General features: G+C 36.8%; 1 protein-coding gene across 1 annotated transcript; it reads left to right on the top strand.

Annotated features, from left to right (window-relative positions):
* Positions 1 to 1,883: 1,883 nt before the first annotated feature.
* On the top strand, positions 1,884 to 2,905 carry B0H65DRAFT_447083 (uncharacterized protein; the record flags this gene model as incomplete). Its single annotated transcript, XM_062825846.1, has 4 exons — positions 1,884 to 1,956; positions 1,977 to 2,346; positions 2,367 to 2,455; positions 2,613 to 2,905. 4 exons carry the CDS (start codon positions 1,884 to 1,886, stop codon positions 2,903 to 2,905), a joined length of 825 nt encoding a protein of 274 aa, XP_062676594.1.
* Positions 2,906 to 12,646: the final 9,741 nt, after the last annotated feature.

The raw sequence follows: 12,646 nt of genomic DNA, 5'->3' as shown, positions 1-12,646 counted from the left end.
CACGACACAAGCCCTCTTGTTCACACACATGTACCTCAAAACCCTCCCCCCCCAAGTCAGGTGGCTACCAAACTCATTCCAGAATCTCACCCGACAATCTCGCCCGACAATCTCGCCCGAAATCCTTTGGTGCTCCCTTTCCAAACTTTGATTCCATCCAAGATCTCCATTAAAGCCAGGCCTCCGCACAATTGCGCAATGCACAACATATTTCACAAACATTTTCCTGCCCAAACTTCCACCACTCTTGTGACCTGTCCCGAATTCCCTTCTTCCTTTTTTTTTTTTTTTTTTTTTTTTTTTTTTTTTTTTTTTTTTTTTTTTTTTTTTTTTTTTCGCAATGCACAACAGATTTCACAAACACTTTCCTGCCGAAACCTCCACCATTCTTGTGATCTGTCCTCAATTCCCTTTGTGTGTGTGTGTGTGTGTGTGTGTGTGTTTTCTTGCCCATTTTCCATTCCAAAATCCCGGTACCTGTGATAATATGTCAGTACAGGTAACTAACTGGGGTCGTGTTGTTGGACCAGTTCAATGACGGTGATGGCATACCTGAACCGCACAAACACGACAGATTCTGCCCCATGCCGCAAGTTGCGATGGTCCCCATCCCTCGTCTCTCAAATCTCATTGCAGGTCGAAATGACCCAAATTTCCCAGATTCATATCGATGGACGCGGAACCAAAGAGACGAGCCTGGGTGCAAAACGGTCGCCACTGGATCCAAGAAACGGTGCCGGGCAAACAGCGTAGAGATAAGAAGTGTTATGTCGGAAACTGGTACCCAAATATTGTATTATTGGTGAAGAAGATGCCTCTTAATATTTCCAAGTCCGCTGTGAATAGTGAGGTTGTAACAAGATGCTGCGCTGGATGCCCTTGCGTTCTTGGGGGAAGCAGCGGAGATCTGCATGGGATTTTCCGGCTCTTTAAAAGGCGGATCCTAACACTGCCTTGGGTTTCCAATCTGCTCCAATATTGTCTTGAGCTTTCGGCCATCGACGTCCGCAAGACGAATATGATGAAAATCATGTGATGTGTCATCAATGCGAGTAGGGTGTGGATGTTTGCTGTATATGATGGTATTGCAATCGTTCTTGCTTGAGCGTAGAATGGTATTCCAAGGGCTCAAGCTGCCGTGGCCGTGAGCCGAATGCTGTTAGACGCACGGGCAAGCCATGAATCGGAAATCATGCATATCGCGGTTGGGTTTGTATGATTTTGAGCATTACTAGTCAATGCAAATGGTGAGAAAGGTAAAACTTTGTCAGGGTTGCTGCCGCGTGATGTGTCGTAGTTGGCCTCTGAAGTGCGAACGCTGAAACTTTCAAGTGCAAAAGACCGAAGCTCAAATGAGCAGACTCAGAGCATGCCGCAACCGGTATCTCCCTCGTACCTGGCTCCAGAGGCGGTCGTGGTATTGGTGGTGCTGGAAACCTGAAAGCAGTCGCTTGAAAAGACAACCTTGTCGTCAAAAAATGTGGAGGAAGGTTGATGGAGTTCAAACCAGCCGACAAACGGAAGAACAAGATGGGTGTGCATGTCCAGAAGCTGTGCTGCGGAATCTTTTGTTTTCTCTTCGGTGGTGATGTACTGTGTTTGTAGGAGAAGAGGCCGCAGATGACTGAACCTGGTCGTAATGAACTGGATGAGAGCATGAGAGAAAGATAAGGAGTTATGTGCCAGCCGCGAATCGAAAGCGAGCTCCATCGATTGAAAATGCGCTGCCCACCGCTATCTTGAAAGAATATCGACCAAACCAACCCTGAAGTCAAAGTTGTTGTGTTGATTGTGTTTGGAGAACCCGAGAGTATTCGTGTTCGCGGGTGCCAAATGCGAGCCACAGAAGGAAGCGACCCGGATCCCCCGTCAATTGCTGCTGCATGACAAGACTGGAACTTCCGGATCCCGGGGAGATGTCCGAGATGGAACTGAAGATGTCGTATGGCCTCGGTGGTAAGAGGCTTAAGGAGCAGAGAGAGTCGATGAGGAGCGCAAGCGGACAGAAGCTCAGAGACGCCTCGAGGAACGCGACCGGGTCGAAGCTAAGCAGGCCGAAGAAGCTCGGAAGCAGGCCGAAGAAGGCCGGGAGTGCCTTGAGGAGCAGATCAATGAGGAACACAGGCAAGTTGAAGCCCAGAACCGGCTCGAAGAGCAACACATGGAGGCCAAAGCCCAGAAACAGACCGAAGAGAAGCGACTCGAAGAGGAACTCGAGCAAGCTGAAGCTCGGAAGCAGGCCGAAGTCCAGAAACAGGCCGAAGAGAAGCGACTCGAAGAGGAACTCAAGCAAGCTGGAAAAGAGGGATCCGCCAATGCCACCAAGCGGGAGCCGAAAGGGATGAGGTCCTTGAGGCTGATGGAAGAAAACGACGCATCCACGTGGGCGCCAAGGAGGTTGAGGAAGCTTGCCTTCGTGACTGTCAGACATCATTGCCAGAGCAAGAGAAGGGGTGTAAGGGACTGAGAGAGAACATACCTGAGAAGTGTAGTGATGACTGATGTCGAGTGTTCCCGCGACGCAGGATATGTGAGAACAAATTTTTTTTTTTTTTTTTTGCCCGCCCCAACCAAGTTCCCTCACTTTCGTGAAGGCCGTTTTTTTTTGTTAGTGATGAAAGAAAACTATACTGCGCCGCTGGAGGACCTCAGGCCACCGCTAGTGGGCACTGGCCCAGAGGGCGCCCACCCACAAGGCGGCAGAGCGCACCCACTGGAGAGTCGCACGGCCCTGTGTAAGAAGAAGGTCAGTACATGGAAGTCATTGGTCTCGAGAAGGTTACTCTCAGAACGGCATACCTCGGATGCACTGCCACCGCCCACGCGGGAGGCAGCGGCTCCTCAGGCCGAGGACTCTCTCCTAGGCGCTCGAGCTCCGCCAGGATTTCTCCAGGTGACCGACTAATTCTTTGGTTAGCTCATATGGGCTGTGGATGGAGTGAGGTTGACTAACAACGGCCACCAGAGGTCCTTGGGGTGGGCGAGAACCCAAAAGACACTGGCCACAGTGACGACCACAACCCATACGGGTGCGTCGGGAGCGGTGGCCCTGAGGCCCTCGGCGTAAACAAAATCGGGTGATGTGTAGGGGATTGGTACCATGGTAATGGTAATAACGCTGGTGAAGAAAAAAAGAGAAAAGAACATCATGAGATGAACGCAGGGGGGGGGGGAAGCTTTATACCTGGCCATCCGCCCTTCCGATTGCTGCACCTTCCGCAACGGCTACTACGGTTACTGCTTGATCTGAATGCTCGCTCTTGGTTGCAGGTGTTGTAATGGAAAGGACATCCTTCCTTCAAGTGTAGTGGTTGGCGATGACGGTGAGTGTGCCGGCCTGCCCCTGGACTGGGGTGGCTGTCTTGCGCACCTGCACATCTTGAACTAACTGAGGAAGACGAGCAAGAGAATCCGTAGTATCAGAACATTGTATGAGGCCCGAGAATGCCTGCCCTGCTCCGGCTCACGCCTGTCCCGCTCTTCCTTTATCTCAGTCAGACGGCCAATTCTTTCCTTTGCGCGGGCAATGGAGACTGAGCATGGCTCTTCCATCCATGAGATGGCATGACAAGTGGGATCCAGTCTTGGACAGGTAGTTGCGAAGCATCGGATGGACTAGAAAGAACCGGTTTGGATGAGTAGGAGCGGTACCCAGACCGGTAAACCATCTGTCAGGTCGGATGGAATGCTTGCGCGGCCCGGGCCGTCCCGTTGTTTAGGCATACGTCCGAGCGATCGTAAGAATAAACCGAATACGGACAGTCCAATACCGCTCGTTGGTGTTGAGAAAGACGGTAAGGTGTCCGGTTTATTCTTACGACCACTCGACGGCGCCGATTGAACTAGATGAGCCCTTATCGAAGCTGACGCCGGTTTAGCGGTGAAAATGACTGTTTCGTTCTGTCCGACTGGAGGCTCTGATTCAGTTTCCCACCGGGCCTGGGGGGAGACTGCTCCAGTCACATTCTCCCTTCTTTCCCTTCACTTCCCCCGTCATGACCTCATTCGACGGGGTGGTACGTACCTCTACCTTGGTTGTGTGGACACTGGCCCCAGTTCAACTTGAGTGCTCACTCTCACTGCGGCCTGCTCGGACCACTTGTCCTGGTTACTTACTGCCGTGACGATGGCAGGACAGGCCGGGGCAGGAGATGACCACCTTGACGGCAGGCAGGAAGACTCAGACGTCCTTCACAGTTCACGGTTTCCTTCCCGAATTCCCAAATGTGCTCTGTGCGCTCACTGTAATCGGGTGCGCGGCATGCATGACGGCAGGCAGGAAGAACTGGGGCGTCTGTCTGACATAAGGCCCGGGGAGAGCAGCACGGGAGTGAGCCGGAGCAGGGAAGGCACTCCCAGGGCATCGTATGTTCCAGGTTGGTCTGATCCGGACATGCCTGCTGTTGTTGAGTTCAGTTCGATCAAGATGTGCAAGTGCGCAAGAGGGTCATCTCTTTTTCCCAGTGCAGGCCGGACACTCACTCATCGATCCATCATTCGGGGTCAGGAACTGAATTATCTCAGAAGCTCAGACCAGCTTGGGGTGGCTTGATGGCCTGACGGCCGGGGCGCTGGCGCGCCATGCCCACACTATAGACCCATAGACCTATAAATACCCACTTTTCTACCTAAAATAGACCTAGCGCTACTATAGGTTGGGCGAAGCCCAAACTGGTCTAAATCGCGGATTGGATCCGAACTGTAAACCAAACACATATATACCTTGCAGAATGCGCTAACCTATACAAGTCTATTGATTTAAATCATATTCATACTTCAACACTTATATTTTGATCGCTAAAGTTACAATTATCCGACGGTATTTTTATTAATAAAACAATATAGCTAATTCGGATTCTAATAAGGGTTAGTATTCTACGCCTCCCTAGCGTTCCTAATGCGCCCGCTAACTAAATCAGCGTATACGAATATTAGGGCTACCTGTACGAATAACGTCACCTATCTTATATCCCGAGTTATAAGCGGGGCTTTTTTAACTATAAAGATAAGAATAAGGGTAAGAATAAGGGTAAGGATAAAAGTAAGAGTAAAAGTAGGGACAAAAGCAATGGGGATAGCGGCGGAAAGTTAGCTAGAAGTAAGAATAAAAGTAAGAGTAGGAGTAGGAACGGTAAGAGTAGCAATAATAAGAAGAGTAAGAATAAGAGTAATAAATAAGAAAAGGCGAGGATAATAAGGAAGAAAACATAGATATATTACCCGACGATATTATAAAGGGTATAAAAAAAGTTTAGAATATTATAAGTGTTATGGGGCTAGAGCCTGGGGGTTAAGCTTGGCTATTGCTATTAGATCGTTAGGGACCTGTTAGGCGTTAGACCCGTACTAGTACTAAGGAGCGCCAATATCCGTATAGTATAAGCGTTGTAGTATAGCGTTGGAACGGTTCGGAGCCGTCGTAGATTTAGCTACTATAGGATAGAGTTTACAATAATATAAATAGCCGGTCGAATTCGCCTCTAGAATTATCGAGGTTAGCTATTAATATATCTTTAATCCTCCCCTTACTTTAACGTCCCCTACGTACTTACGCTATCCGTAGGCACTTTAACCTATTTTCCTTTACGATCCTAATATATTAATAATTTCTTTTATAAGAATTAAATCGTTATTAATAGGATATAAATACGTAGTGGACGATCCGTCTTTCGGACCGCCGAAGAAACCCCTCCCTTTATTTCCGGTACGTAAGAATTATTTATTACCCTTCTTATTGCAACCGACGATAATTTTTAATAATAATTTCCTCTTTTATCCTAATATTATTAGCCGATTATCAAAGAAATAAACAACAATAATTCGGATAGCGATTACTCTTTTACCTCCTTATTGTCACGGCGTAGCTAAACGGTGTGTATTTGGCTAACTTGGACTAAAGATAAGAAATTAAAGAAGGAAGAAATCCTAAAAGGGAAGGCTAGATAGGAGGGACTAGGTTTTATACCCTAACTCTGGGAAGGAGGCCGCTAGAGCCAAGCCTAGAACTTGAACTATTTAAACTATACCCGTAAATAAGACCTATGACGGTATATAATAGCCTAAATAGTACTAACTATTATATTCCTCCCCTACGTAATAAGCTTCTATCCCGGAAGCGATTAAAAATCTGATTATATATATAATAATCCCTATATTCCTCCGATATATTCTATTAAATTTATCTCCTTTATTAGCCACTTAGGAAATTAAATAATTCCTAACCCCTTAGTACGGGTCTATTAAACGTACTTAATTAAGTAGTTCTATTATTCTGTTATAAATTCCTCTACGTTATTATTGTTAGAGCAATCCGATTCTACATTTTCGGGTATATACGAAAGGTTTAAACTATTAATAGAAATAATAGCGCTAATATCTATGTTATTACCCCTATTACTAATAGTTTTATTGGATAAATAAAGTAAAGAGCCGGCCAATCGCTATAATTTACTTACGAAGTCGGTGAAATTATTAGATTTATTAATAAAATAGAATTTCTCTTTAAAATCGGATAAAATAGCCCGACGTAAGGTAGTTATTTAAATATACTTTAATTATTTATTTGCACTATAGCAGTAGAAAAAACGTTTAAACCGGGCGAAAAAGGCTATAAAATGCTTATCCTTATATTATTTGATAATTTGAATCTTCTCCTCTATATTTTAAATTTTATACAGGTTATCGAAATGGCGAGCGAGTTGATTTAAAATAGCCGAAGGTTGGTATTACCTTTAAATAAGTTGAGGTTAGACTAGTTATTAGACTTTTTCTTCGAATTAGGAATAAATATAGAAAAATTAAACTTTCTCCGAACTTATAGAAGTATTATCCAATTTTAGTTTAGTTGTAATTATAGGGAATTAGGTTTTTTAATAGGAAGAGGTACTATTAAATTTTTCCGTTTTTGGGAAGTATAGTTTAAGCCGCACTCTATCCGTAGGCTTTTAGAGAGAAATAATAAAGTCTTCTAAATTAATAAGGGTTTTAACTCGCTTAATTAATTTAAAAATAGTTTTTTTATATTTCAAAAATAATATTACCCTAAGCATTAAATAATTTTTCTATTAATTGCGGTTAAAATATTATTAAAGCTCAAAGGGAGTGCTAAATTATCGGTAGAGAATAGAGTAATAAAATAGGAAAAAATAAAACGGTATTAAAATCCGTCTTATATACTAATATTAAATTAAAGAGGGGGTACTATAGTTACAATTATTGGAAATAATAAAGACCGGATATAAACCGCAGTATTATTTGCACTCCAATTAAAGTAAATAAATAATGAAAAAGGTAGGGATACGGTTCTATAAACCCGTATATAAATAAAAGGATAAACTAAATAAATAGTTCTTAAATATATTGTTTTACTTCCCCGTATATAGAAATAAATAAATTATTCATAATAATAATAAATAAAATTGTAATTTTATTATAAAAGCGCCCGCTAAAAGTAATTTTTATTATTCGTATACTAATTTAAATTTAATTATAAGGCTAATACGTCCGCTACGCAGCTTTCAAAATAGCGCTACCGCTACAAAATGTCTAAATAATTAGATTTAACGCTGTAAGAGAAGTTTTTAGAAAATAAGTAAAGGAATTAGATAAAACGATATTATTGAGGATAGGATTGGCTAGGTATACGGGGCCGAAAGACGCCGTTAAGATACGCCCGACCTATAGTAAAGTAAAATTATAGAGACTCGGAGGAGTTAATATAGGTAAGGCTACGTAAACTAGCTTCCACTATAAGTAATCTATATTATAAGTTAATATAAGTAAAGCTACGCGGCCAATTAGGTCGTATCGTAAGACTCTAATATCGTCGTCGTCGATATCGAAAGAAGAGTATTGAGTACGATCTAATTAATCTATTAAAAAATTAGTCTGTAAAGGAACTTCTTATAATATTACGGCGTAGCTAAACGGTATATATTTAAATAATTTAAATTAAAGATAAGAAGTTAAAGAAGGAAGAAATCCCAAAAGGGAAGGCTAGATAGGAGGGACTAGGTTTTATACCCTAATTCTAGGAAGGAGGCCGCTAAAGCCAAGCCCAGAACCTGAAACATCTAAACTATACCCGTAAATAAGACCTATAACAGCACATGACAGCCCAAATGGTACCAGCCGTCACACTTATATATTTTACGCAATCCCTTTTATTATTTAGAGAACGATATTATAGTATAGAAGTAAAGACTTTTCGAATCCCGCGTAGCGGTTATTGAATTACTTTTAATTTACCTCCTATCTTATACATTTTTTTATAATTAAAATAATTTTATAGATTTATTTAGGGTAAAATTAATTTAGTAATTACCCTCTTATTCCTTTCGGATTCCGCTATTAGGATTATTTTTTCTATAATTAAGCGCGCCTCTTAATTTTCTTTATTCCTATTATCGCTCCCTAAATTATAGTGCCTATTATTTTTATATTTACTTAACCGACGTAACTTATTACTTCATTTAAATATTGCCCTAAAGCTAATATTTTTAAATTCATTAGCGAAAATTCCTCATAATTATATAATTTTATTTTCAATATTAATAATTACTATTTCAAGTACCCCCGGACACCCCTTTCTTTCATTATTAATTATATTAAAGGTAATTCTAAAAACGTATGAATTAAATATATTATAACCCTTAAGAAGAAAATCGATTAAAACCCTATCCATAATATTCTTATTTAGAAAAACCTATATACTTTTCTAAAGAAAGAATATAATAATAATATTTAAATTATTAAATACTCTACCCTTACTAATTTTAAACGAATATAATAAAGTATTACCGAAATTATTTGTACGTTTTATAACCGTTTTTATACCGCAAAACTTAATTTATTTTACAAATGATTAAAATATTCGCACGTCCTATAATAAATTAACCGCCTACGTCCCTATTATATAATAGCATTTTATTAGTAAATGGTATTAATATATTATTTGAGGCGGTAACGTATATAAAACGATTAGAAAGCTTAGAAATTTTGGAATTAATAATATAATATTAATATTTTTAAATACCGCGTCCCTACTTATTTACTCATTCTTTTCTTCCTACCTCTATTCTTATTATTATTCCTATATTTATTCTTAATCCTAATGATTTTTTTCGTCCTTTACCTACAGTTTCTACCAATTTTAATATTATATATTATTATTATAATTAATTTAAATATACGTATAGCCTATATTAAGTAGTAAAACCGTATGATATTCACTATAAATATAGTAAATTTAAATATCTAATACTTTCCTATATTAAATATATTTATTATAATTATAATAAACTAAATTATATATTATATTAATACCCTATTCCCTATAGTACCCTAATTTAAAGCGCGAACATTAAACCGGTAGTATTAATAAGGATTGTAATTATTTCGGCCTAAGGAAGCGTAAGTATATTATAATTATATTTAAATACGAAATTGTTATTAGAAATATATAGAAATTAGTAGAAAATTTATAATTGAATAAATTCCAACGCGGAACTAAACTTTATTAAAAGGTATTTATTCTTATTAAATATTAAAATAAAATTTTATAAATTACTATTTTATTAATTTCGTTTTTTAACTTATTTTTATATATAATTCGATTACCTATTTTATTAAAATACGCGACTCTTATAATATTAAGCGGAAGAAGGAAATTATATTTATAATTATTAATTCCCTTAATATAGACATTATTTTCGGTTACCCTTAATTATACAAATATAATTTTAAAATCAATTAGCGTTAAAAAAAGTTCTAGTTTCGGATGAAAATATAAAATATAGAAACGAGTAAAGAGCCGACTAAAAATATTTACGAAGCTATAACTTTTTTTCATAGTCTACAATAGAATTTAATTTTTATTTTAGACTTAAACGAAGTATGAAAGTCTATTAATAATTTTAACCCCCTACTATATTCGACTATCCCTTTTGAAATTCCCCTATCTTTACGTATAGAATTTTTAACCCTACCGGATATCCCGAATTCCCCCGATACTCTTTCTAATATACTTACTCTTATATTCTCTAATATATTCCCGGATATAACTTTTAAAATTTTTAAAATTACATTAAACGGAATTTACTTACCGTTAGAACCCTTATTAAAATTAATAATTCCGAAGCCGCCCGTCGCCGAACCCGAAGAGGAGGAAATAATTTCCGCCGAATTAACAATCCCTCTAAAGTACGAAGAGTTTCAATAAATATTCGAAACGTCGGCTATATTCCTATTATAGTACGACCATTTAAAATATTATATTAATTTAATCGAAGGAGAGTCCGTTCCCTAAGGCCCTATTTATATATTTAACGTTAAAGAATTAAAAGTACTCCGGGAATAATTAGCGAAGGCGTTATATAAAGGATAGATTCGTCCGTTTATTAGCCCGGTAGAGGTTCCTATTATTCTTATTCTAAAGAAAGGAGGTAAATTAAAATTATATATTAATTACTATATATTTAATAAAATAACGAAGAAGAATCGTATGATATTACCTTTTATTTAAAAAATTTAGATTGGTTATTATTAATAAAAACTTTTATAAAATTAAATTTAAAAGACGTATATTATTATATTCGGATTGAATAGAGGGATAAAGAGAAGATAGCGTTTTATATAAAGTATAAATATTATAAATTTTTAATTATACTGATAGAATTAATTAATATTCTTATTATTTTCTAAGCGTATATTAATAATACGTTAGTAGGTTTAAATAATATTATTTATATCGCTTACTTTAATAATATTATAATCTATAGTAAGAATAAAAAAAACCATTATAAATATATTAAAAAAGTTTTCTAACGTTTATACGAACGTAATTAATACATTAATTTAAATAAATATAAATTTTATATTAAGAGGGGTTCGTGTTTAAATTATATAGTTTCGCCCGAAGGTATTTTAATAAATTTAGAGAGGGTTATAATAATTACGGATTAGGAAGCCTTAAAAAATATTTATAATATTTAAATTTTTTTAAAGTTTATAAAGTTCTATCGATAATTTATAACATCCTATTTTAAAATTATAGCTCCGTTAATAAATTTATTAAAGGGAAAGAAATAGAAACCGTTCAGATTATCAAAGCCGGTCAAAATAATATTCAAAAAATTAAAACAGCTATTTTAAAAGGTATCGATATTATAATATTTTAATCTTTCCTTACCAATTTAAATAAAAATAGATACGTCCAATTTTATAATTAGCGTAATATTAATATAATTATATAAAATACATTAGTACCGTATTACATTCTTTTCTTATAAAGAATCCTTAGAAAAAATATATTATAACATTAATAACAGAATTATTAATAATTATAAACGCGCTAAAAGTATAGAAATAGTATTTATTATATATTAATTAACTTTCTTTTATTATTATAAATTATTTAAACTATTAATATTTTAAAAGTAAGGATAGGGTTAATACGTAATAGAATTAGTGAATATTAAAATTAGCAATATATAATTTCGGTTTTAAATATTAGGTAGAAAAGCTTAATCTGGCGGATAGATCATTACGGAAATTATAATTATACGAAATTATTAAAATAATTAAGGAGGATTATCTTTTAATACCGGTTATTAAAGAAAGCGAAGAAAGAAAAGGCGATATAAAACGGGATTATATTAAACAGTAATATAAAAAGAATATTATGAATTAGTTAGGAAACGTAAAAGGCGGTAGGGGAAAGGAAAAAATAATACGAAAATAGTAAAAGAAATAAATTGGTTTAGGAATTCGAATAGGAGGATGATAATTAGGAAAGGGAATATAAAAAACGTAGTACTAACGAAAATAAGGAGTTATTTAAAGAATATAAGGTGTCAGTACTAAGATCCATACCTTCTGATTGGGTATATCCATTTACGTAACGGTCCACCCTTCCCGTCTTGGACCCACTTCATTCCTATATTTAGTCGTACTAGCCAAACTCGCACTTCCTCCTCTTCCTTTTTACTCCCCATAGTTAATTATTTATTATATTCGTTAGATTAGCAGTGCCAATCACTTACCCAATCTACATACTATAATACTTAACTATCTTTCTCTCTAATTAGTCGATAGCTAATCACGGGTCGTAATAATATTTCTCTACATCTCCTTACCGCTTTAGTAACCCGGATTTTCAATTAACTTTTTTTATAACGACGGGCACAGCCAAAATTATAGCTAGGAGATAAGGTATAGAACCCTATGCGGATATATATACCGCCGGCAAATTCAAAGCGTAATTAGTTTAATTTACGATTAAATTTATAGTATTTTACCGCTTAAAAAGTGGATCCACTAACGGAAGTAGTCCTATTTCAGTTCTACTTAATTAATTCCTTTACTTTATTTATTTATAAATTCCTGCAGCTTAGGGGGTTTCAATTCTATTAATCGACCCAAGAACTATTTACTTAGTTTATTTCAACTTTTATTTCAATTATTTATTTGGATTTTAATATCCTACTTTTTTATATTTTCTTTAAAAAAACAATTCAATTCGCCTCCCAATCTTTTCCTTTCTTTTCCGAAAATTATCATTTAATTCGTAGATTTTTACGAATACCTCTACGTATTATAACCAATTAAACTAACCCTACTACTATTTTACAAAATTAAATTACTACGT

Source organism: Neurospora tetraspora, assembly GCF_033439725.1.
Source record: "Neurospora tetraspora strain CBS 560.94 chromosome Unknown B0H65scaffold_11, whole genome shotgun sequence".
NCBI lineage: Eukaryota > Fungi > Ascomycota > Sordariomycetes > Sordariales > Sordariaceae > Neurospora > Neurospora tetraspora.
Note: the sequence above shows the minus strand (reverse complement) of the source record. Positions and strands in the feature narration are given on the sequence as shown.